The sequence below is a fragment of the Ctenopharyngodon idella genome, chromosome 24 (assembly GCF_019924925.1).
Source record: "Ctenopharyngodon idella isolate HZGC_01 chromosome 24, HZGC01, whole genome shotgun sequence".
In the NCBI taxonomy this organism is placed as follows: domain Eukaryota; kingdom Metazoa; phylum Chordata; class Actinopteri; order Cypriniformes; family Xenocyprididae; genus Ctenopharyngodon; species Ctenopharyngodon idella.
In genome coordinates this window covers 16,156,569-16,182,718 of record NC_067243.1, presented here as the reverse complement: position 1 = coordinate 16,182,718, position 26,150 = coordinate 16,156,569, and the positions used below count along the sequence as shown (strand labels likewise).

General features: G+C 38.2%; 3 protein-coding genes across 4 annotated transcripts in view; 2 read left to right on the top strand and 1 right to left on the bottom strand.

Moving 5' to 3' along the window:
- The window catches only part of met (MET proto-oncogene, receptor tyrosine kinase), a 64,803-nt gene extending 53,070 nt beyond the window's left edge, over positions 1-11,733 (top strand). The window contains exons 16-21 of the mRNA XM_051883412.1: positions 1,113-1,193; positions 3,577-3,758; positions 3,916-4,025; positions 4,240-4,405; positions 6,035-6,171; positions 8,759-11,733. Of these exons, the coding sequence (XP_051739372.1) occupies positions 1,113-1,193; positions 3,577-3,758; positions 3,916-4,025; positions 4,240-4,405; positions 6,035-6,171; positions 8,759-8,969 (887 nt within the window). The 3' untranslated portion in view covers positions 8,970-11,733. The remainder of the gene's footprint in view (positions 1-1,112; positions 1,194-3,576; positions 3,759-3,915; positions 4,026-4,239; positions 4,406-6,034; positions 6,172-8,758) is intronic.
- A 2,092-nt stretch (positions 11,734-13,825) lies between these two features.
- On the top strand, positions 13,826-18,642 carry fam185a (family with sequence similarity 185 member A). Of its 2 annotated transcripts, none has more exons than XM_051884911.1 (8): positions 13,826-14,390; positions 14,619-14,728; positions 16,782-16,874; positions 16,953-17,091; positions 17,169-17,210; positions 17,289-17,384; positions 17,833-17,967; positions 18,144-18,642. In XM_051884911.1, the coding sequence occupies exons 1-8, from the start codon at positions 13,934-13,936 to the stop codon at positions 18,260-18,262; spliced, it is 1,191 nt and encodes a 396-aa protein (XP_051740871.1). In that variant the 5' UTR covers positions 13,826-13,933; the 3' UTR covers positions 18,263-18,642. The 2 variants fall into 2 exon arrangements, with proteins under 2 accessions (XP_051740871.1, XP_051740872.1); XM_051884912.1 differs by having other exon boundaries at positions 14,600-14,728.
- Positions 18,631-25,707, bottom strand: LOC127507641 (serine protease 27-like). Its single transcript, XM_051884914.1, has 7 exons — positions 25,665-25,707; positions 24,110-24,130; positions 23,811-23,979; positions 23,447-23,715; positions 23,201-23,346; positions 20,826-21,039; positions 18,631-19,327 (listed from the first exon to the last, which is right to left on the bottom strand). The coding sequence occupies exons 1-7, from the start codon at positions 25,705-25,707 to the stop codon at positions 19,323-19,325; spliced, it is 867 nt and encodes a 288-aa protein (XP_051740874.1). The 3' UTR covers positions 18,631-19,322.
- Positions 25,708-26,150: the final 443 nt, after the last annotated feature.

Genomic DNA, 26,150 nt, shown 5'->3' with positions numbered 1-26,150 from the left:
TTGCCTCTAGGACCGCCTCTGTCCATCGAATTGCTCATTAAATATTGGAGATTATTTCAAAAAACAAATTTGGTGAACTAGTCCAGTCCTTTTTGGCTCAACTTTGATAACTTAAAAAGCTTTAAAAACCATATATTTCCTATGGTAAATTGCCTGTATTGGCTGTAAATGGTCTTTTCCGTGTATGATCAAGATGGCTACAGGCTTGCTAAATAAAACAAAAAATCTTTTTAAGCATGTGCTTAAAGGCCTTAAAACGCTTGAACCCCATTAATTGCTGCTTGCAGGTATATTTTACGATGTTTTTTGAAAGAAGTCTCTTATGCTCACCGAGGCTACATTTATCTGATCAAAAATACAGTAAAAACTGTAATAATCTGAAATATAATTACATTTTAAAAGAACTGTTCTATTTGAATATATTTTAAAATATAATTTATTCCTGTGATCAAAGCTGAATTTTCAGCATCGTTACTCCAGTCTTCAGTGTCACATGATCCTCTAGAAATCATTCTAATATGCTGATTTGTTGCTCAAGATACCTGTACATTTCTTATTATTATTATTATCAATGTTGAAAACAGTTGTACTGGTTAATCTTTTTGTGGAAAAAAGGATATATATTTTTCAGAATTCTTTGATTAATAGAAAGTTCAAAAGAACAGCATTTATTTGAAATAGAAATCTTTTATCTTTACTGTCACTGATCAATTGAATGCAACCTTGCTGAATAAATGTATTAACTGCTTAAAAAAAAAAATCTTACTGACAAACATTTGAATAGTGTATAGCCAGCAATGCAAGTTTGAAAAACAAAACTATTTACAGTAGAAACGAAAAAGAACCTCATACTGTAGGGTTTACATGTCACTTTTTGTGATTTAGAAAGTACAAAATTATACTGTGTGAGATGAAGAGACTCAGAGAGAGAAAGTTTGAGAGCAACAGCTCAATTGTAGTCCCAGCACAATATATTCACACTCCATTGTTCTTGTTTTTGGACTCTACTCGATACGCACCTGCTATGCCCACACTCCACTCGGGCATAAAACGCTTTGATAGATTGATGTGCTAATAATCTCTGCATCTTTTCCTGTCTTTGTGTGCACTAGGGCACTTTGGCTGCGTGTTCCATGGAACCCTGCTCGAACCAGATGGCCAGAAGCAGCACTGCGCCATCAAGTCCTTGAACAGTGAGTTTGACAACATGAGTGTTGAGGTGGTACAGTTGCAAACACAGAGAGCTGCAGCTCTAAAATCTGATTGGATGAGCCACATTCAACAACATTCATGGGGGTTTTAGGTGCTTTATTGTGGTAAAACCACTGTAACGTGTCATTGAGTGGCCCTAACAGCCTAAAAATCACTATTAAATCCTACAGAAAAGATGTTAAACTACATTTAGAATCCCCATAATTATGCCACCCATAGGTTTTACATCCATTCTGAACCCAGTTTGACATCTCTTTACAGAGAAATGACGTATGACTGTTGAGACTGTTTTAATATGGCTGTGTGATGAAGATGATGATGATGAATGCACAGCAGAGCAGCCATATCGCATTAGAGATGCCTCTAATCACGTCATGTCACTGAGAGCTTTTAGATTTATGACCCAAGCTTTCTTTTTCTGTCTCAGTTCTCAACAGGAACTGTTGCCTAACTAGACTTTCAATGTATCATGTTTACCTTTTTACTTTTAACTTTTTGACAAAGGTGTGTTATTGTGTATTTCAGTGTTATTTTAGTGTAATTGAGAAACTATTATAGTTTTTACAATTATATATTATATATAATATATAGTTTGCTTATTATATAATATATGTAAGCAATAAGGTACGAGAGGCTGTGCTGTATCGTGAATAAGTCACGGCTGAAAGGCGTTGTTAGGCACGACGCGAAGCAACCTGGCAACCCCTTCAGCTGTGACTTATTCACGATACAGCACTAGCCTCTCATACCTTATTGCTTTTATAAAATGGTTACCACACAATACAAATGTTAAAGCCAGAAAATATGTCAATGCAGCTTTCATGAAGTAAACTTTCACTAAAAGCCTTCCTTCCACTGGAAAAAATAGTCCCTCACCATGAACAGCAACAGAAGTTACATTATTACGCCATTAGATGGCGCCAAAGACTGTCTTTATGAGTGTGTCAGTCAGTAGCGAAGACTTTTACATTGATAAGACTGAACTGTTGTGAACACGGAACAAGACGCAACTGATAAATGCTTTGACTAGCGCTGTCAGTCATGGGAAAACCCCTTAACTGTTAAAAGGACAAGATAATACATCGGACATTTAAACAGATTTTTAATTATGAACATAGGACTGGCCTGAAGGAAAATGCTAAATTTGAATGCAGGTAATAAACTCGCTCACTCAATCTCTTTCTCACAATACTCTTCTACATAATACAGTATAAGCTTCAATGAACAAATATCAATTGAGAACAAACAGTTTACGTTACTAAGAGTGGTTGCTAAGGGTGTTATGTAGTAATACACAGAACCGTTGGGTGAAGCGGTCATAGCCGTGTTTTATCGTAAATAAAATACAGCTATTGACCAATCAGAATCAAGGACAGAAACTAACCGTTTTATAAAGTTTATTATTATATATAGTTCAGTCATGAAACTCTAGAGGGCGCAGACTGACCTTTACATGAAGTCTGCAAGCAATCGCATCATTACCACATGGCACAAGCTGATTGGCCTCTGCTGATCCTGCAGCCAATGAGATTACTTCTCAACATTTAAATAGTCTGGTTCATTTTTTGCTGTAAGCTAGTCCTGCAACACGCTATCAGAGTTCTCTGAAACCTTCCACCTCCCCCAGCTCCACCTGCCTAGATCTGCTATGGGATTTATGTCTATTTATGCAGCAGCAGCATTATTTTTATTTCATTTTTAGTTATTTCAGTACATGAAGGTAAACTAAATGAAAATGAGAAATGCTGCCTTGAAAACTAGTTGAAATAAGTTATTAAATAAGTTATAAGATATTGAAATAAGAACTAATTGCCTACTTTAGGGCTGTTCCCAGATCAGTTTCGGACTACACTGACAGCAGTCAATGTAGTGTAGGATGCCTCATCACTCAGGATCAGCCTACTACTGTAAGACATGCACACACAGGCCTTTTCTTTTTTGTGTACCCATAAGCCTCTCTTTCTCTTAGTGAAAGGTTAAACATCTGTTTAATCTCCTCAAAATGTGAAAGCTCCAACAAGATTAAGCGAGGCACAGCTAAAATGGCAGGAGCAACAGATTCTCAGAGCTCAGCTAGTAATGCTGCGGTCATATCACAGTGGATTATGTCTCCGCTCTAAAACCTCCCGGGTGAAATATCAGGCCGAGTGTGATAAAACACTTGATAGTGTTGGGGATAATTTATAAGTCATGGTGACTGGTTCACTGGCAATTTGGCAGGTTTATTGCTAACTCAGAAAATGTATAGCAGGATAGATTTTAAAAGAGTCATTTTGCATGTGTAAATCTAGGCTGGGGGTGATACCAAAAACCATTGTGGTGATCTTTGAACTGCTGTGAATATATTGTGCATTTATGTGGCAGGAATCACTGATATAGAAGAGGTGTCTCAGTTCCTGAAGGAGGGCATCATCATGAAAGACTTCAGCCATCCCAATGTGCTCTCTTTGCTGGGAATCTGCCTGCCCAGCGAGGGCTCGCCTCTCGTCGTGTTGCCGTACATGAAGCATGGAGATCTGCGCAACTTCATCAGAGATGAAACTCACGTACGTGGTGGCAGCATCTCCAACGTCTTTCAGCATCAGACTGTAGTTTCAGACAGGGTTATGGCTGTTAAAAATATAATAAAGATGATTAAATGGTGACAATGCCTTGTGGTAAAGTGCTTTGTTATTTTTATCATGATTGTTTTCATTCCCACAGAACCCCACAGTGAAGGACCTGATGGGTTTCGGGCTGCAGGTGGCTAAAGGAATGGAATATCTTGCCAGCAAGAAGTTTGTACACAGAGACCTCGCGGCCAGAAACTGCATGTGAGTTTTTCAACAAATTACCCAACAGTGTTTTGTATTGTACAGTATGTGCTGAGCACTTAAAAATATTTTTAGGAGCTCTCATGCCTTTGATTTAACTTATTAGGGTGTTTTATATTTCTTATTCTTATTAAGTATTTTAATTACACTATAAAGCCATATGTATTTTTGTGATTGTTTAACCTAATGTAAATGTTGGTAACATCCCTTTTAGGCTAGATGAGAGCTACACAGTAAAGGTGGCTGATTTTGGCCTGGCCAGAGATGTGTATGATAAAGAATACTACAGCGTGCACAACAAGCACGGGGTGAAACTGCCCGTCAAATGGATGGCATTAGAAAGCCTGCAGACGCATAAGTTCACCACCAAATCTGATGTGGTGAGTATCTCAATTAACACTTTAGCAAGTTAACATAAATTGCAGTTTTATTGACCAAAGATCTGTTTTTATAGCCTATAAATAGAAGATTCTAACCTGAGAATTGGTTTGTTTTTTTTTTCCTAATGTTTTCTTTGGCTGTTTCAAAAGTGAAATGCTAACCTAGAGAGTATTTTTGGGCATCATAGGTACACTCACATGTTCAAATCAAGTATTATTGGGCATTAAAAGTACACTTAAACAAATCGAGCATTTTTCGAGTCCGAGATCAACATAATCCCATGTGTCGGTCATGAGTTACTCCATGTGAAAGAACGACTTTAAAAATGCCCATTAGGGGGTGCCAATGGCTAAACAAAAAGGCTACCTTGGTTCCAAATGCTGTAACTTTTGATTTCTTTATGCAATCTCCACAAAATCTGATCCAGATACAGCTCACATATAGCGGAGCATCACCAAAAAAGAATTGTCCTCCTACCTTATTTCTTTTCTGAGTTATTGCATGTCAAATATGAAATATATGTAAAATTTCTTTTAAAACTTTTATTTTTTGTCTTTATCAGCAGTTTCTCAGCATGAGAATGTCCAAATTTATTTATTTATTTATTTATTTTTTGAATGTAGTTTTCTTTCAAACGATACCAACTTTTTGACTCTCCTTGCTAGAGTTTTGAAGTTACGAGATTTTACTTTTTTGTGCGTCACTCAGAAAAAAAAAACTCTGAAAATACCCTCAGGGCTTAAGGGGTTAATGATCCATGTTTGGGCATCAAAGGCATGTTTAAATGATCAAATCTAGCCTTTATGATCAAACCGAACATTTCTGGGCATCTTAAGAACATTTAAATGATCAAACTGATCATGTTTGGCCATCAAAAGCATGTTTAAATGATCAAATCGAGCATTTCAGGCAACATAAACATTTAAATGATCAAATTGAGCCTTTTTGGGCATCATAAGCACGTTTAAATGTTCAAATCAAGCACCTTTGGGCATCATAAGCGATTTGAATGATCAAATTGAGCATTTTTAACCATCATAACTTCATAAGTACACTCAAATGTTCAAATTAAACATTTTTGAACATTTATAAATATCCAATATCAATTCTGGGCATCACAGACATTGCATCAAAACACTGCAATGCAGATTTTCTAACTGCAAATCTCTGTTTTACTATGAGATTTTAGTCTGGTCCCATTCTAATTCTGCTGATGGAAAGATTTTAAAAGCTATCCATGCTTTAAACAAATTGATTGAAAGAGTCTCTGGGTTACATTGACATGATTTGATGCATTGACCTGACTCATGCATACACACTTGTTAGCCTCAAGGTGTGTCATGAGTCACGTCCTGTTTTCTAACTACCTACCTGCATTTCAAATAAAATGGATGACTACACACCGCCACTTCTGGCGAAAATATTTTTTCAACATTTCCCAAATAATGACTTGACTGTTCCCTTAAATGGATTTATGAGTTCAGCTTTCCTGTGCTTTTCCTCACTGTATCCCTTTTTGTTGGCCTCCAACAACTGATGATGTTAGAGTCACCCAAAGTTCACTTGTTTTGACAGGTGCTCACTTGCCTTTCTCATTACTCATTGTTTTGAATCTGATCTTCACGCAGTGGTCGTTTGGCGTGTTGCTATGGGAACTCATGACCCGGGGTGCCCCGCCTTACTCCGATGTGAACTCCTTTGACATCACAGTCTTCCTCCTGCAAGGCCGGAGACTTCTACAGCCAGAGTTCTGCCCAGACGCACTGTAAGCGCACACACACACCACATACCCACATGACACACACTTGGTTCTTCATTATGAACAGTGTACGGCACTCCAAAGGGGGAATGCGTCAACACGAGTGTAACACAGAGAGCCATTGTTAACCACCCGAAGATTCAGTCAAGCAGTAGTAGTTAATCAAAACTCTTGGCCAACTCAGCTCTGCATGACTACCTGAGCTCGGCACACATCAACTCCCCACCCTGCCTCATGATATGAGTCGACCTCCAAACATTCTTCACACGCTGCCGTCAAATAACGAGCCGTGGCTCTGAACAGAGATATTTGGGTCATCACACCCTTCCCTCATGGGCGGCACAATGAGCCAGTCCTCCCTGGTCTCAGTGCCTCTGCTCAGCAGACTATTGCAGGACAAACAATGGAAAGTCGTTCTGAAATGCGATGAAGGTTTGCACTGAAGGTTATAAATTTCAAGGCACTGGTGTCTTGAACTGCCAAAGCAAACAGCTGGGATAGGAATGGAGAAATGAGATGACTAACAGTACACTCATGATTCTTAGCTCAGAATGAATCAAAATGACAAATAAATTTAAATATTTTAAACTACACTGACATTCAAAAGTTTGTGGTTCGTAAGGTTTTTTTTTTAAGAAATTAATACTTTTATTCAGCAAGGAAGCATTAAATTGATCAAAAGTGACAGTAAATACAAAATTCTATAAAAAACCTGGGGGGAAAGTATTTTAAAATGCATTCAAATAGAAAAATAGTTGTTTTAAAGGGGTCCTTGATTATAATTTCACTTTTGTGTAAAATTTGGGAGGATCTATTGACAGAAATGCAATATAATATACATAACTATGTTTACAGTGGTGCATAAAGACCTTACATAATGAACCGTTATGTTTTTATTACCTTAGAATGAGCCATTTTTTATCTCATACACCGCGGGTCTCCCCTCCATGTCAAGTCGCTGTTATGCGCTGGCATGTTTCTACAGCAGCCCTAAATGGACAAACTGCTCTACAGAGCGCATTTCGTCACTATGTTGTTCTTCTTCTAAATTATTCGTGTTTTTAGAGGCAGCTTGCATCGTCACTACGTTGAATACACACAAAGTAGTAGTAGTAGTAGTCCTGTGGTTTAATAGAAGCAGAGACCGTTCTTTGTTAGAAGTAAGAAGAAACCTCATTGCTTCACACAGGCTGCTCTCTGCTGTCTCAGACGATGACATCTTTGTGTTGTGTCGGCCAGACGGCCACCGTAGCTTCTCCGAAAGGGAGGGGTGCAAGGGGTGTGCGCTGTTTGTTGCAGTTCGCAACCTCACTGCTAGATGTCGCTAAAATTTACACATTGCACTTTAACTTTAGTTAGTGTGTAATGTTGCTGTTAGAGCATAAACAACATCTGCAAAGTTATGACACTCAAAGTTCAATGCAAAGGGAAATTTTTTTTCTTTTAAAGAAATCGCTTTTTAAGGACTACAACAAACAGCCAATAGGGACTACAACAAGCTACTTCCCGGGTTGGTGACATCACAAGCCCTAAAATTTAAATAAACCCTGCTCCCATGACGGCACATGCTAGTCGATGAGTTGAATCAACTCCACAGCAACTACATACATTTATCCACTAACCATTCAGAAACGTCCAGTTGCATTCTAAAAGTTGTAACTTCTTCCTGAGTTTCTCCATCAGTGTCCGACTCTGGTTTGAACAATGTAAGGCTGAACACCGTTACTGACAATCACCATTTTGGCTGCGTGAGATTCTCCAGCTTTGTTGTTGTTGAGCAACCGAAGTTGTGTGTTTTTGCTCACACCCAAATAAGGGCAAATTTGACAAGCTATGATAAATGATCTGTGGGGTATTTTGACCTTGGTGAGCATGACTAATTTCATAAACATCAAAAACCTTACTTACCCCAAACTCTTGAACAGTATTGTTTACTTTATGTTTAACTGAAACTGAGTAATGTAGGGAAGGGCTTGATTTGATCTATTGGCATTTTACTGGATCATGCAAAGTGGACTGTAATATTATTAGTGGTGCTTGCTAACTGTTATATAAACAAATTTTACATTTTAAAGTATTAAATGTCTCTTTGTGCCACAAACATGATATAATTGATGACATTTGAAAAAAAAAATTTCTTCTGAATAATGTGTGCAGAGCAGACCAATACACTCTTATTAAAGTGCCCCTATTGTGCTATGTTTAGGTTCCTAATTTTGTTTTGGAGGTCTCCTACAACAGGTTTATGCATCCAAGGCCAAAAAACGCTTGAATTTTCTCATAATATACATTGCACATTACATAATTTCTCAAAAAATGTCTGAAAACGGTACGTTCAAAGATTCAGTCTCTCCAAACCCCTCTTTTCTGAGAGGCTACTCTGCTCTGATTGGTCAGGTGGCCCAGTCTGTTGTGATTGGTCTCCCACTTAAAGCATGTGTTGGAAACAAAACACCTATAATTATATCTGAATTTCAGCTCTGGAGGCATCCACAGCATTTGTATACACAGTGACACAAACTGTAACGATGCTTTAAGAAAGAAAAATTGGTTAATTTTTATTTTCACTTACATTTTTCTCCCTTCTTTATAGATACAATGTGATGATCGAGTGCTGGCACCCCAAACCCGAGCGTCGGCCCTCCTTCTCGGAGCTAGTGTCCCGCATCGCCGCCATCTTCTCCAGCTTCAGCGGAGAGCACTACATCCTCCTTAACACCACCTACGTCAACATTGATAAGATGACGCCCTACCCCTCTCTCATCTCCTCTCAGAGTAACCTCGACCGTGACTGCTGCACCTGAAAGACAAAGTCACCAGACAGAGGGAGGGAGAGGAAAACGACAAAACAAAGCCATTGCTGTTCATGAAAGACACTGGACTGGCTGCCAGGGGCGGCTTTCATCATTAAAGGAGGAGGAAATCGGCCCAAGGACACTGTGAAAGACTTAAAAGGCACGAACACTCCCTTAATCGCTGTAAATAGATTATGATGAGCCCGTGACCTGTGGAGTTGAGATTCTCCAGTCAAGCATGAGATGGTCCTGATCCCCTTGGGACACTTGCAGAAACCGTTCTCTGAGTTGGCACCCCATTAATGTTTCATCTGTAGGGTTGCATTTCGATGCTTCTTGCAGTCTGTGACCATCTGATTCATTTATGCTCTTGGAAGACGCTTTCGAACCAAATGACTTCAAGACATCTCAGCGGCATTGTTTTTCTCCGGCGTAACCTGAGCGTACGTTGACCATTTTATTTTCTGTGAAAAGTGTAATAAAGCGTTGTGCATGCCTTCATACTATGAACTGAACGCAGCATAATGAAGATATCAGGTGAACACTGGACACAACACTTGACGTTTGATGATGTCAACGTTCTTGTGATGCCAGTATGTCCAATTCAGACTTTAAACGACCGATATGAATGATCTGATTCTGTTTTGTTTACTTATGTTCAGACGAATCTTTTCTGTCCTGGCCATTTGAATCTTTCCGACAAGATTTCTTCTGTAGTTTATATATATTTTTATATAATCGGTTTAGTGTCAAAGCGAACATACTACAAGGTCCACATGGAATCTGTGCAGCTCTTTCACATTTTCACCACTGATTGAGTGAGAAAATCTGTGAAATGGATTTAAAGTCAACAGGAAATGGCATTCCACTTCCTTAATGTGATCCATTTCTCAATGAAACCGGAAAATGTGGCTACAGTCGAGTGGAACAGGTGATGTCAGACGAAAAGGTTTTCAGAAGTGGAGCAAGTTGGAATAACGTGAACAAATTAATGCCCTCCATAAAACCAGAAATAATATTAAATAGGAGTAAATAGGGTCAATATGAAAATATTAAGCGGCACAGCTGTTTTTTTTTTTTAGCATTGATAATGATAAGAAATGTATCTTGAGCAGCAAATCAGCATATTAGAATGATTTCTGAAAGATCATGTGACACTGAAGACTGGAGTAAAACTCAGCTTTATGATATGATTTTATATATATATATAGCCAAGAAATTCAATAACAACACATAGCCGCTTTTCCACCGTCGGGCTGAACGGTTCTTAGAATGGTAAGGAACGGTTCCAGTTGTGTTTCCACTGGAGCCTGGTACAGCACGGCACGATTACAAACTGTTCTCGGCATGGTTGTCTAAGGGGCCATTCACAGAGAACGAGTCTTTGCGTCTAAAAACGCGAGACGGAGCGCTCAGGAATGGTTTTTAAACAAGCGCAGCGTAGAACGCGAACCATTCATAAAACTGCTCAGAGAATTTATTAGTGTCATTGCAAATGTTAAGAGTGAATACATTTCCTTTATCATCAGTCTGAATTTATATCTCAAAACCGCGTCTAGACGTGATGCAATAACGACAATAACGGAAATAATTGAAATAGGCAAACAGCAGAATTGATAGAAGAGTTTTGACATGGAAAAAAATAAAATAAGATAATAACGAGCACCTCCTTCACCATGTTGCCGTCAAATAAAACCGTTTTCATGCCAACTTGCTACTGTAAACAGACACTTGCCCCGCCTCCGAGTTCTTCTGATTGGTCCACTGTTTTGAAACTGACATTGATGATCGGCGCTGCGTGTAAAAGTTGAAATTCTTTCAACTTTACACGGCGTCTTAAAAACGCGACGCTCATGTGCGAGGCACTGCAAAAGACGCGAGCGTAACGGCCATGCACGTCCATCAAGCGCGTGTTTATATAGAAAAACAATGTGAAAGTAGCGCATTGGAATAGAAAAACGCGTTCCGAGAATCCGAGAATTGACGTCTCCACACAGGATTGGTCGGTTTTCCCGCGGAATTGGGCTACTTTTACACTGTTGCCGCGGGTTGTTTTTCATGTCCGCGGGTTGAATTGACCCCAAATAACGTGATATTTAGCCCCTGGAATGCGAATTTTACCAGAGGAGCCCCGGCAAAAACGCGGATTTCGTTGGGCAATTGGGCGGATTTTGTTGTGAAAACCTGCCCACAGTGGAAAATGAAACCGCAACCGTACCAGCTGTCCCGGATCGGCACGGTTACGCAATGAGAACCGTTCGGCCCGACGGTGGAAAAGCGGCTCATGTGAGAGGCGGGTGATGTGTGGTACTTTGTGAACGGCGAGTGCAGATTCAGTGCAGGCCTGTATGTTCCTATGTAGTGAAGATGACTATGAATGTGACTTTCCATAACGGACTACTGGACGATGTAAATAATTTGTCTCTCTACCCTTATTGTCTGACTTGCTGTGTGATACATGTGTATATATAGCCTATGAACACAGTACACTATAGACAGTTTGTTATACCAGTCAAATGAGGTCAATCATTTCATTTTATCCTTATGTGAGTAAAAGTTCTAGTGTTCTTGTTATAAATGATCAATAAACAGACTGAATCTTGATTTGTTTTATATTATGGTTTAGGTTTCACCATTTATAAAAACCTTTCTTTGATCCTGTCAGACTGTCTTGTGATTTTCTATATGGAGTTCAAACTCAAAAATGGTACAAATGACAATATTTCTGTTGTTCCAATCATGATAATAAAGTTTTATTATGTGTGTGTATGTATATGTGAGTGAATTTACTCTCTTCTTTTGTGCTGTATCTTGTCTCACTCCATCTCATTGGCTCTATGTGTGAACTTTGACCATGACCTTCTGATTACCCCCAATGCTCTTGACTCGACCATCAGCCACTGGCGTCTAGACAGGCTTTTTAATTTCCTCTTCTATGGTCTCTTCTTGAAAATAAGGGTAATACTACCTGTCTGAAAAGAGTACTTCAGCTAAATGAATGACATATGATTTACAGGTACCACCTGCAATACACATCCTCTCATAGATATTAACAACACTTTTTACTAAAATTGTTGAATAGTGCGAGGCTACAGCATGACTACTTACTTAACTTGCATGGAATGTATTCAAAAATGTGTTATCTCATTGTGGCTTTAACATGCTTTATTAAATTCTGAACTTGGCTGTCCTAACTTCGAGGACAAATACTAAATCCCTCCTCACAACTCAACACTAATTCATAAGCTAATATAGAGGAGGATGACAAACTATGCACTGTTATCTGTTTTCAAAAAGCCCTATTGTAATCCTCTTTGACTTCACGTTATGTGAAATGACTAGAGTGCCACCTACTGGGCGATTTATAGCCTACGTGTAAATAACTATAACAATAAGCTGGGCAACTGTGGCCCTTTTGTTTCAGAGTTATGAATCATTTTCAGTAAAAATAAATCCCCTTGGGCCTTCATTGAAAGAATTAAGACAAGTTACACAAACAGTGAGGTAGTGTCATGAAAAATATTGCTCCTAGCTATTAGAAAACCAGACGGAAAATCCGCCCCAAAATGACGTGGTGTCTGCTCAACTCAAAAATGACCTGTACTGGGAGTTTAAAGGCCCACTGAAGAGCCTTGGAATGCACAGCATTATTCAATGTGTTGACGTAATTTCAACTGAAACAGGAAGACAGGGCGATATATGTCATATATCACCCTGTCTTATATATCGAATAGCCCTGTCCCCTTTTTTTAAATAGCCAATAGCGTTTCGTTTATGTTAAACGAACATAAATGCTCGTCCAGAGCCATTAGACTCTGTAAAACCTCAGTTTCCTTCTAATCTTTATCCGTTTCTCCTCCTAATGTCCTAATCGCTTTAACTTACAGCATTCTGTGCAGAATTCAAATGGGTCCAATATCTTTTGTTGTCTGAGCCGACTCGCGCATATGATCCGCTCTGTGTTCTCATGTCTCTGGACCGGAGCAGACTGTGCTCGCGCTGCGGCGGTTCATGTGACACTAATTCGCGTCATTCATTCATTCACGTCAAAGGAAAGCATATTTACACTGTCTGAATCATTCCCTATTCTCAATATAGTGCACTACGTGCCATTCACCATGTAGAAACTAGGAAATGTGTCTGTAAGAGTGTAGGAGGAGGCGGGACTTCAGATTCTAGAGAGCATTTGATTGGACCGAAGAAGATTTGACAGAAACTGAAGTGCGATGTGATGTCATGAAAATCCGTGATCCATTCAAGTGAGAGACTAAGTTTTGAATGCTTATATCTCCTAAATGCGAATTTTGTCATTGTTTTGGAACACACCCGATTATTCATAACTTTAAGGCTAACATATTCATACTAAAAGCTAAAAAACTTAAATTTCAATTTCAGGGGGACTTTAAAAGCATCAAGACATGACAGTTATGAGCTACTTACAACACAGTAGTACATTCCATCTATAGCAGTTCCTCTCAATGTTATACTGGCATATGGAAAAACAGGTTGGGTCTGGTTTTGTCTATATTGTGGGGAACAATGTCCACACAACGACAGTAAAACGTTAAATCAGCTTCAATCTGCTGACCAGACAATAGTCCTCAGAAGTATCAGGTTTAATAAACAATAAATAATTCAAAAATATAAAAATGCCAAATGGTTGCGTTTTAGGTAGAGTTAGTAAATAGAAAATAGTATTATCTCAAAATTACACTGGAAAGTTTGCAACATGGCACACGTCGTCTCGCTTGCTTTTTTTTCTTCTCGTAATTTTAACAATTTTTGATCATACAAAGACATCAGTCAAATCTTGTAACGGACTGGCCTTCGTTTGACTTCACTTCCCATAAGTCCTCTCGCGCGCTCTTCCGGTTTGCTGTCATTGCTGTGCGCTGCTCGCGTATCCTCGGTATATAAACATTACTACACGACGCTTTTTTACTGCAAGTAGCATTTTGCTCTAATGAGCACTTATGTACTTTAGTCTTTGCACTCAAAGTAAAGCTTTAGTTATGTTTGCTTGTGCAGTTACACAGCGGTTACGTCACGTTGTGTGTCTGGACTCAGTGCAGAGATGTTCAACACTCTTCACCAGGGCTTTGGTTTCTCAGGCTCTCCGAAGTTTTTCAGATGCCCCTGCAACTACGAAAGACTTGAATAAACCTATAAAGCAATGGGAATTATTAGTTAGTCCTTACACGAAGGTCAGATGTCATTTAGGCTGTAATATATCCATAAAACCACTGGATCCACATGCTTTTCCTGAAGCTGACCGGGCATTTATTACTGTGCACGTGACAGATGCGAATCAAACTCTTAATGTGGACAGATTTCATGTTCATTATGATGATCAAAGCAATGAACTTCAGATTTTGTCCGATGAGGTGGACAGCAATGTCACTGTTGAACTGACAGCACCTATTAAATGTGGTAAGGATCTGAATTCAGGCTTGTAAAGATAATAATAAATTATTGACACATTGTTTTATTAATATTAATATTTAATTATAATGATTATTTTAATATAATTTTTAAAAAATATTTTTACCATGTAGACTGTATTTACAGTAAATAAAGGTAATGTAATAAGTGTACTTTTAATAAAGTAAATTTATTGAAATACATGTGAATCCTTCTAGTCCCTGTCCATCCCTCCAGATCTCCACATCAAGACTAAAGACAAAGGCAATGTGAAGATCAAGAATATGGAGAGTGACCTCTGCCACGTGCACACGGAGAGAGGACACTGTGTCCTGAAGTCTGTAAAGGTATTTTATCCATAGGCTTTTATCATTTAATGTAAGGGGTTTTCAAAATAGGGTCGGGGGCCACAAGGGAGTACTAGGGGGGCCATGGAAAAGTTTATAAATAAATTAATAGGTAAATAAATTAATTAAAAATTAAAAAGCATTAAAATAAAATAAAAATTGATATAAATAATACATCTAACAGTACATTATTATAGTGATGTATTAGAAACGAAAAAAGCAGTAAATATAGCGAAACATTACTATTTAAAATAACAGTTTTCTGTTTTACTATACACTACCATTTAAAAGGGGTGTTTTAAAAAATGAATACTTTTATTCAGCAAAGACGCATTAAATTGATCAAAAGTGACAGTAAAGACATTTATATTGTTAGAAATACTTTTTATTTCATATAAATGCTGTTCTTTTGAAATTTCTATTCATCAAAAAATCCTGAAAAAAAATGTATCATGGTTTCCACAAACATATTAAGCAACAAAAACGGTTCAATGTTGATAATAATAGGAGCCTTTACTAATACTTGAGCACCAATAATAAATTATATTAACTGAGCATCAAATCAGCATATTATAATGAATTCTGAAGGATCATGTGATGCTGAAGATTGGAGTAATGATGCTGAAAATTCAGCTTTGCCATCAAAGAAATAAATTACATTTTAATATTCATTAAAGCAGTTGTTTTTTAACTATAATATTTCACAATATTATTGAATTTTTTATCAAATAAATGCAGCCTTGGTGGGCAATCAGAGACTTCTTTCAAAAACATTAAAAATCCAAATTTTTCCAAACTTTTGACTCATATTGTATATAGTTGCCTTTTAAATTTTAGGAAGCAGGTCCCTTGTGTCACGATGATCAGATTTGGTGTCTGTGATATCTAAAAGATTGAAAACCCCTGAATTAATTAATGTCTCATAAAAGCCTAAATATGTCTTATTTACTGACCTAATAAGGATCTGATTAATATCATGTGTTTAAAGGTGCAATATGTAAGAGTTTTGTAGTAAAAAAAAAAAAAAACACTAGGCCAGTGTTATATATTTTGTTCACTGGAGTACTTACAATATCCCAAATGTTTCCAACTGTTTGTAAATCTTGAGAAAATTGCAATTTTAACCAAGGCTCCGGGACGTGTGAGGAGTCGCCTGTCAATTGCGTCATACCCGCGTTACCCTCGGTTTCCGGTTTTATTTTGTAGAAACCATGAAAACACCAAAGACGCTTTAATATATTACATGTTTTAATAGACAAGGGAACAACTGTTTTGATATATTTATAGACAGAAAACTAATTGTTGTTATATAGCTCAACACATTTAGTCTTATTGTTTAAATCTAATTTTCTTGATTTTTTTTTGCGAGTACCATGCTTTACCATGCCTCAGAGAAAAACACTATTTTGTCAAGTAGCTAACATAGCATAATCAGATGCAGCTTTATTTTTAGTAACCATAATTTAGTAACCAAGAAAACAGCATTTTCTCCATCATACAATACGTTTTAAAATGAATTGCGTGCCATTTATCAACGCAAGCCATCCAGCATTTAATATGATAGGCTATTCTAAAATTGATCTATCTTACTTCAGTGTGGAACAAGTGTCTCACAGCAGCCGCCGAGCGAACGCACAGAATAACTTTATAACATTTTCAACACACTCAAATGTATCTAATATGATAAACAGAGCTGCATTACCTCATACTCATGACCGGAAAAGCGGAAGCGGCGCCGGCGACTGTGGCGTAATAAAAGTTCTGCTGCTCGTGAGGCGTGTGTTGTGCAATCACTCCAGCTGCCTCATTCAGCTCCCACAACACTCGGTCCTGCTCTGCTTCATACTACTAACGTTAATAATCACATCCATGAACATGATTTCTTCCCGAGTCCTATTCCAATTCTTTTCCACCGGCTGTGAGGTGAAGACCACATGTCCCAAGATTCCGCACTCAAACTTGGCGTCATCAAGCTACGCCTTTGTTTTGGATAGGCCTCTAGCAGACAGAAAATGTTACATATTGCACCTTTAATTGTTGTGATTTTGTTTAGGGTCATGAGGTTCAAGTTCAGTCCACAGGAGGAAATGTCACTGGACTCAAGACCTTACATGGGAATGTAGATATCAGCACATCTGTGGACAGTGTAAGTAGTTTTTGATATATATATATACAACTGCATATATTGTGAAATTGTTATTAAGTAATTGTTTTTGTTCTCCAGAATATTGATATTAAGAAAATTCAGGGAACCACCATGAATCTCTCCACAGAACATGGGGATCTGAAAGTGAAGGCCATCTATGGCGAATCCACCTCACTGTCAACTTTCTCCGGGAACATCCAGATTGGCCATATACACGGTGAGGGAACGAGACAACAATGGCTCATTTTAAACACCTGATGTGCAGTTAGGACATGTATCATTGTTGTTTTACAGGTGAAGCTCTTGTTCGCAGTGAAACAGGAAACATCGTCATTGGTAAGTGGCCATTCTGAATTGACAGTAGGTCATTAGTCACTCGTTCAGTGCACTAAAGATGTCCTTGCTGCATCCCAGACAGCTCAAGTGGTGCACTGAAGGTGTTTACTGCTGCTGGAAACATTCATGCATATGTGGGAGAAGATGGATCTGCAGAACTTCACAGTCAACAAGGTACTAATAATGGACCTCAAAGAAACTATTACACAAGATGAGTCTAGTAGGAACATATCTACTTGCCTGCCTACTTACATTTAATCCATTTGTCCATTAATTTTTAAAATCACTTTCAAATGTATTACTTAATAATAGTCAGATATTTCTGATACATACTTAAAGACCCTCATGACTTTGTGTCAAGGTCAACAAGCCTTCAGATAATTTGACTTTCTTACAGCAAGACAAGAATAGTTCAGGTTGTAAAATGTCATGTGGTATGACTCACCAAAAAACTTGATATTCATAAATTAATAATTTGTATATTACATATATTACAGTAACACTTTTTGAAATGAATGTTATTATTTTATACTTGATGGTTACAGCACATTAAAATGGTATAGCATAATGGTTTTTCATAACCATATAAAACCAACATGAATCTTTATTTGTCATTGATCAGGTGCTGTGAGTGTGCGTGTGCCCTCCACTGTGAAGACAGCAGTGCGGTTGTGTGGAACCTCCGTTAGCATTAGCTCAGAGATAGTATGTCAAGAGACTGAACGAACTTCAGCTGATGGGAAGACAACAGTCACGGGTAAGTAGAAGCCAGACCTACTGTACTGCATGACTTTTATCTGCTTGAAACATACCTTTTTGTTCATTTGCAAGTCTAGATCTTATCCTGAAACACAAACATGTAAATTTGACTATTTAAACTGCATTGATCTGACATATTCTATGCATTCATTCCATTCTATGTATTACTTTTAGCTCATTTGAATGGAGGCGCATATGAAGAACAATGGATCAAAGCCACTGCTGAAAAAGGTGCTGTGGACCTGAGAAGCCAGAGCTGGTTTGAGACTCTCAGACTTGGAGCTCAGAGTTAAAACCTGCACAGAAGCACTGGGGACCAAATACAGAACTGACAGAACCGGTTATAACCCACTTCAGTGAATGGATCTTGCATATATCTGTCCAAAAAGACCATATCTCTCTTGACATAAGAGTGGTGAATGTCTCTGTTTGAAACAGGATGCATGTCATTTTAGAGGTGGGGTTGTGGGGAAGTCCTGCCTCGAAAGATACAGTATGCAACCAAAGATGACAGAGACATTTACTACCTTTTACAATTGGTGGTACTCATGTATTACACAAAGTGCAATAGTATAACATCCTGTTACAGTACACCAGATTAGATGTTAAATAGTACCTACACGGTTAAAAAAAAAACTGTACTAAATAAATAAATAAACAATTCAACTTTTAAGCATTTATTGATTTTCATAAAAGCGTCTGTACAAAATGCATATGCGACCGTTCAAAAAGTCCTTTTTTTTGTAAGGCTGCATTTATTTGATCATTTTGTGAAATATTACAATTAAATATAACTGTAAAATAACTTTCAGTATATTTTAAAATGTAATGTATTTCCTGTGATGTCAAAGCTGTATTTTCAGCATCATTACTCCAGTCTTCAGTGTCACATGATCCTTCAGAAATTATTCTAATATGCTGATTTGCTGCTCAAGAAACATCTCATTATTATCAATGATGAAAACAGTTGTGCTCCCTAATATTTTTGTAGAACATTTTTCTCAGGATTTTTTGATGAGTAGAAACAGCACTATTTGTATAATTCATAAGTAGAATTTTTTGAAACATTATAAAAGTCTTTAATGTCACTTTTGATAAATTGATGCATTTTTGCTGATTTTCTTTTATTATTATTCGAAAAAACTACTTCTGACCGGTAGTTAATTGATTTCATTTGAATTAATTTAAAATTTTAGAAAGAGGTGCTTGTTCAACAAATGCACTTTGTGTTGATCATATTCATGAGTGAAGTTCTGTGGAAGGCTGTCTGCAGTGGAACTGGATACTGTCATTGTGGAGCTTCCAAAGGCAACATTCCCTGGAAGTGGTGCGGGTAAACTCGTTTACTACACCTCAACCTGGAGACAAACAAATATTGAGAGAGTACTTTTGGTGAATAACTGATTTAGTTATTCAATAAGATGAGGTTAATTGCACAAATATTTATATACTTATTAACAGTGCTGGGTAGTAACTGATTACTTGTAATCTGGATTACATAATCGGATTCCAAAAATTAAGTACTTATATATTCTATTATGTTTTAAAATACTCATACTTTCTTATTGATTGCATGTTATTCTCAGTAACCGACTACAGTTTGTAATAATCTACCGAGCACTGCTCATTAATGTGTGTTTAAGTGTGTGTTGGTTGCTGTGTAAAATCTTTGTATCAGTGCTGATTAATGATGAGGCAAGAAATCTCTGTGTGAGTTCACTTTTGTGACTATTATGAAGTGTAGCCTTTTACTTAGCTTTTGTAGGACAAAGTTTGCTCTTTTACAAAGCCCAATGTACCACTATACAATAAACTGCAACAAAATAACTACAAATAAAGCTGCAAGCAGCGATGAAAGGGCCCTCGCACCCGGGCTCGCCGCCACTAATAACTCCTTGGTAACTCCTGTTATCAAACATGTGAAGTTTGGAGCAGATCGAACATTGTATGCCTGAGTTACAACAACTTCCTGTTTTGTGGCATTAATCGCATACATTAGCTCTTAGCCAGATGTTGCGTGATTTAACATGTTTCTAGTATGTTTGGTACTTCATGGCATATTGAAATGTGTTTCTGGGAGTGAATTACAGTGTAAAGCATGCCATTTCCTGTTACCAGCAGGTGGTGCTATGACTAACTGAATATTGGCATACAGATGTCTTCAGGCCAGGATTCTTATCACACATGTGAAGTTTGGGGTAGATCCGACACTGTATGCCCGAGTTACAACAACTTCCTGTTTCATGGCGAAACATCGAAATTTGTCAGGCCGCCACGGACACGCCCTTCAGCGAAAACTCTAGATCTTCGCAATTTAACGTCACAAAGGCCTTTAGATTAGACTGACCAAATATGATGTTGATCTGATTAAAGCTCTAGGAGGAGTTTGTTAAAGTACAACGTCTGAAAATGGCAAAAACTGCAAAACTTTTGCAGAGAAAATTCAAAATATCTCACTTCCTGTTGGGTTTACAGATTTTGCACTCACAGGCTTTTTTGTAGGTATTGGGCTGTTACATCTGTCTACCGAATGTCACCTGTATGTGAAACGTAGCGCGAAGGGCACTTAATTGAAATTTTGTAGGTGGCGCTATCGAGCCATTTTGCCACACCTAATTCTGAAACCCATATCAGACGTAAAGTTTCACCACTTCTGACGCGTGTGCAAAGTTTAATGAGTTTTCAAGCATGTTTAGACCCTCAAAAATGCGATTCATTTCGGAGAAGAAGAAGAATTGGCCGAGCAATTACAATAGGGTCCTCACACCATCTGTGCTCGGGCCCTAAAACTTGTGATGTCTGTAATATGCTGAATGTTGATATTGTGAATACATGCTTTTGGCTTATAGGTTTTACCCTGAGTGGCAGTTGAGCATGAGTGTAGGGGGTTGAAGGTGACGAATCCTGGGAGGTTCTGGCCAGTGGAAGTCATGATCCATTGCTGATACTGAGACACGCGGGTATACACACCAGGTTCATTGGGCTGACCACAGTCGTGACCCCTACTGATGATACCAGACTGAACCCACACTGAACACTGCTGACTCACCAATGGGCCACCAGAATCCCCCTACAACAGGAAAAGAGAGAGCTAGTATGTTTTTCACTTACATTTTTTGTTTGTTGCACTACTTAACTTTAAACAGCAACTCAGGCAAACAGTGAATATGAATATAAAATGATATACTATGGATATAAAAAGTCTGAGAGACTATCCAAAGAGTGCTATAAGAGTGTTATAATAAAATCAAAGGGTTCAAGTGTGTGCACACTTATGCAGTTAGTTTCTCTGAAGTTAGTGTCACTTTTTAACATCACAAAAACCAGCTGTTTTAACAGGGGTGTGTAGACTTTTATATCCACTGCAGCTGTAAGTGGCAATCGTCAGGAAAAGGAAGGAGGAGGAAAAAAGAGAAAAGTATCAAAATGAGCATAATCTTTAGATTTGAGGAATAGATTTTAGCCCAGAGGTCTTCAGCCCTGCTCCTGCTCCAAAGGTTATATCCAAACTGCTTCAGTTTGTGATTTCCAAGTGATCCTGACCTCTGTTCAAGACTTCTTTTTTAAAACCTCTGTTCTAGCCCGTTTGTGAGGTAACGTTATTCAACTTAAACGGGCGTTATTTTCAACGCGTAAGCTGTCTGTGAATGTGAGACTTCCGATTCATTTGCCGCTATATGTAAATAACGTGAAGAATAACAAAATGCTGTAAATGTTAAAATAATTTGCGCTACAAACCAGTGTGTTTATGATATAATAATATAAGTAACAGCTCGCAAAATCAAACAGCATAATTTTGTACAGCTAAAATAACTAGAAGCGGATGAGACCGGAAGCCTCGACACAATCAAGTTACAATGGCTGCACCCGCTCTGAATAAGGTGAATAAACAAAAAACGTAAATTCACACAATAATGCCACCTTGTGGCCGATTCTCACATACAGCATTGTGAAAACATTTTGGAGTTGTGCACAATTCAAAAAACCAGCATGACATGAAAATTCACACAATCTAATTTGTACATTTATCTTATAGATCTTACTGTGAATGATTCATACATGCAATATGTTTTAACCTCATAATGTTTCATGTCAACTCGATCTTCCGGTGAAAACAACAGATTTCGCTCCAGTGATGTATGCTAGACTTTTCCAATCTCCTTCATCCTCTTAAAGGGTTAGTTCACCCAAAAATTATATCATTAATTACTTACCCTCATGTCGTTCCACACTCGTAAGATCTTCGTTCATCTTCAGAACACAAATTAAGATATTTTTGATCAAACCTGATGGCTCAGTGAGGCCTCCATTGACAGCAAGATAATTAACACTTTCAGATGCCCAGAAAGCTACTAAAGACGTATTTAAAACAGTTCATGTGACTACAGTGGTTCAACCCTAATGTTATGAAGCGACGAGAATACTTTTTGTGAGCCAAAAAAACAAAATAACGACTTTATTCAACAATATCTAGTGATGGGTGATTTCAAAACACTGCTTCATGAAGCTTCAAAGCTTTACGAATGTTTTGTTTCGAATCAGTGGTTCGGAGCGCGTATCAAACTGCCAAAGTCACGTGATTTCAGTAAACGAGGCTTCATTATGTCATAAGTGTTTCGAAACGTTTCAAAATTTCAATCATTCACATACTTTGGCAGTTTGATACACGCTCTGAACCACTGATTTGAAACAACAGTGTAAAGCTTTGAAGTTTTACGAATAAACCTTTAACAAATAAAGTCATTATTTTGTTTTTTTTGGCGCACAAAAATTATTCTCGTTGCTTCATAACATTAAGGTTGAACCACTGTAGTCACATGAACTGTTTTAAATATGTCTTTAGTAGCTTTCTGGGCATTTGCTGTCAATAGAGGCCTCACTGAGCCATTGGATTTTATCAAAAATATCTTAAAATGTGTTTTCTGAAGATGAACGAAGGTCTTACGGGCGTGGAACTTCATGAGGGTGAGTAATTAATGACAGAATTTTCTTTTTTGGGTGAACTAACACTTTAAATGTATTCCTTTCTAATCAGCTGCAAGCTTTTGAATTTAAATTTCAATCCACTTCCTGAATATTAATTGAGGTAGCAAACAGCAATTTTGTGAATATTTTGAATTACTCATTTTAATTGAATTGAATTCTGGATTCTGCACAAGTGTGATGTGCCTACATGTGCACACATCAGGCCTGTGGCATACTACTAGTAATAATCAGAGTGGTTGTTGTACCTGGCAGGTGTCTTTGCCTCCCTGCAGTAAACCAGCACACATCATGTTGTCTGTAATGACGCCGGCGCCCAGCAGATCATTACACTGAGAATTAATTACCACTGGAACCACAGTCTCCTGCAGAGTCCCAGGATAAGACAAATTCACTGGACACACGACCACACACAAACACAATCATCAGTCTGTGACGCTAGTAGGTGTGTGTGTGTGTGTGTGTGTGTGTGTGTGTGTGTGTCTGTGTGTTACCTCCAGCTGCAGTTTGTCCCCAGCCTGTGATCCAGCTGCTGGTGCCGGAAGGGAAGATGCTGTTCTCCGCTGCTAGACACACTGGTCTGATATAGTTAGTGAAGTTGACAGAAGAGGACAGATGCAGGAGAGCGATGTCATTGTTGTAGGTGTCGCTGTTGTAGGAGGGGTGTATGACAAGCGTACTGACACTGCTGCTGATTTCATGATCATGATCTCCTTGCTGTGTCCTTCTTCCCAAGTACACAAGCAGGTTGGTTGTGCTGACACTGAATATACAGATCATAGGGAAAACAACAATATTACAAGAACTAAATTTAAGAGTGTTTAAAATTGTGTAAATATGTGTTCATGTGGTCCTAACCTAGCAAAACAGTGAGCAGCCGAGAGCACCCATTCACTGCTGATGAGGGAACCTCCGCAAAAATGACCTTTATATTTGGGGCTGTGAAGACTAACCTGCCATGGCCACGCCCCCTCAGGCGCATCAACTCCACCCACAATACGGGTTTTTAAACGGGGACGTCCACAAACTGAGAGAGAAAAAGAGACTTGTAGTGACACACAAGGTGCACAAGCATGAGATCACATAGATGTTTCTTTTAAATAATCATGGGGTTTTAGATTATGTCATTCTTTCTAGATATATAGAGGGGCTCTTACCATTTAAATGAGAAAGACAACCTGCAAAAAAAGACAGGGTGGTACAGATTAGAGCAAGTCCCCAACATCTCACATCTCAGTTATTTAATAAACATTTCAGGTCTTATAGTAATCAGCTGCAATGAAGTTAAATTAGACATCCAAAATATAGTGGTATAAGTCTGTTTAATCTTATTAATAAAGCAGGCACTAGAAAATAAAATATAGCTGCAAGCAGCGATGACGGGTGTCACGAAGCCCCGGTGCCGCCGCCACCCCGGTGGCTTAAGGAAACCTGTGCATGGTGGGCAACATACAATCTTAATTTAATTTAAATCAAACAATGATTTTACACAAGAGTTCCTGTTTCCTTTTCAAACCAAAATATCTGACTTCCTGTTGTTCAGAGCTAATGACTGTAAATTAGAAAGTTGTCCGGCTTAATGAGAACAATATGTGAGCTTCTCCTAAGGCTTGGCCCATGGCTACTGATGAAATTTGAAGTGAATTGGGTAAAAATAAGGGCGATTTCAAAGCATTTTGAAAGTGACACACTTCCTGTTGCCAGTTGGTGGCGCTATGACTTTGACTCACAGTAGTCACATCCATGTGATCAGCCTCCTACAGCGAACACACAGCTGAAGTTACATCAAAATCAGTTAATGTATGCAGAAGTTATAACACACTTCCTGTTTCCCTTTTTCTCGCCACAAATTCGTTTCACTACAGAACTTTGGCCTCTCTATCGCCATCTCTAGTTGAAACATAAAATTGCATGCCGAAATGTGAATTGCTCCGACGGAAACTAACTCCTAACCTACCCCACACCACAGACAGCTTTCGCGACCAATGATAAAGAAATTTCTACACGCTCATTAAGCAACCTGCAGATACCCACACTTTGGAGAATTTTACATCAGTTGTGTTTCTGTAGGGTGCTCTTCTTCGCTGACTAATCTAATTTCCATGGTTACCAGTTATGATTTTCCCTTTTACTTTTGTAAAAGATGCTCGTGAGTCAACAAGGGTTGCATTTTAAAATCTCCCTGTAAAATGCTAGCTGTAGTTCAAACAACAATATTCTAGCAACAAGATGCAACCTTCTTCTGTGTTTACGTACATGAAGTAAACAATTGGAATTTCCCGCAAAATTCGACCCAACATCTCAAAATATAGGCTTACTGTCATGAATTGCTATAAGGCAAGAAGACGAGTTTGAACTCTGAATGTACTTACTAAATCATGGAATTTCGTTCATTTTTAAATACACCAAAAATATCTATAGTGTAGCTTTGATAAAACATTATACCAAATATAATGTTTTATCAGAGCTATAGTTAAACAATACTAAATTGAACAGCATTAGTGAATTGCATTGTGTAAAGTCAATTATTTGTTATGAAAGGTATTTCTTCGTTGAATGGTCCTTTTAGCTTTTAGCTAGTGGGGGAATGATCTGGACACAACCCAAGTCAGATTCGACACAGGGTCCCTGTGATCCAACAGCTCGTTATGTCACAAGTGAACCACTTGAGAAAATAGTACCAAATCAATGTAAACACCTGTATGATCTTACCTTTGCCACATATGAGCAGGGCCATACAGGTTAACCTCCACATCGTCACTTAAACTCTCTCTTCACTGGCAGTATGGATGTATTATAGTTTTGTCATGTCATCCCTTTAGTAGCCTCCCTTCTTATCACTCATTTGCCTGATCATTTACATGCTCCTTCTCTCATTTTGTCTTTTATTCCTAACTTCCTTTCTATAGGCTTAATGCTAGACCTATAGTTTTGCAGCAAATGAATATGTGAGATGTGAAGTAAAGACTACAGTCTGCTATTGTGCCTACCTGCTATGTAGGTTATGCATTTTGGTGAGGTGGAAGTCGTATTCTACTGCACGCTTGACATTAAAGGGTTAGTTCACCCAAAAAAGAAAATTCTGTCATTAATTACTCACCCTCGTGCCGTTTTACACCCGTAAGACCTTTGTTGATCTTCGGAACACAAATTAAGATATTTTTGTTTAAATCCGATGGCTCCGTGAGGCCTACATAG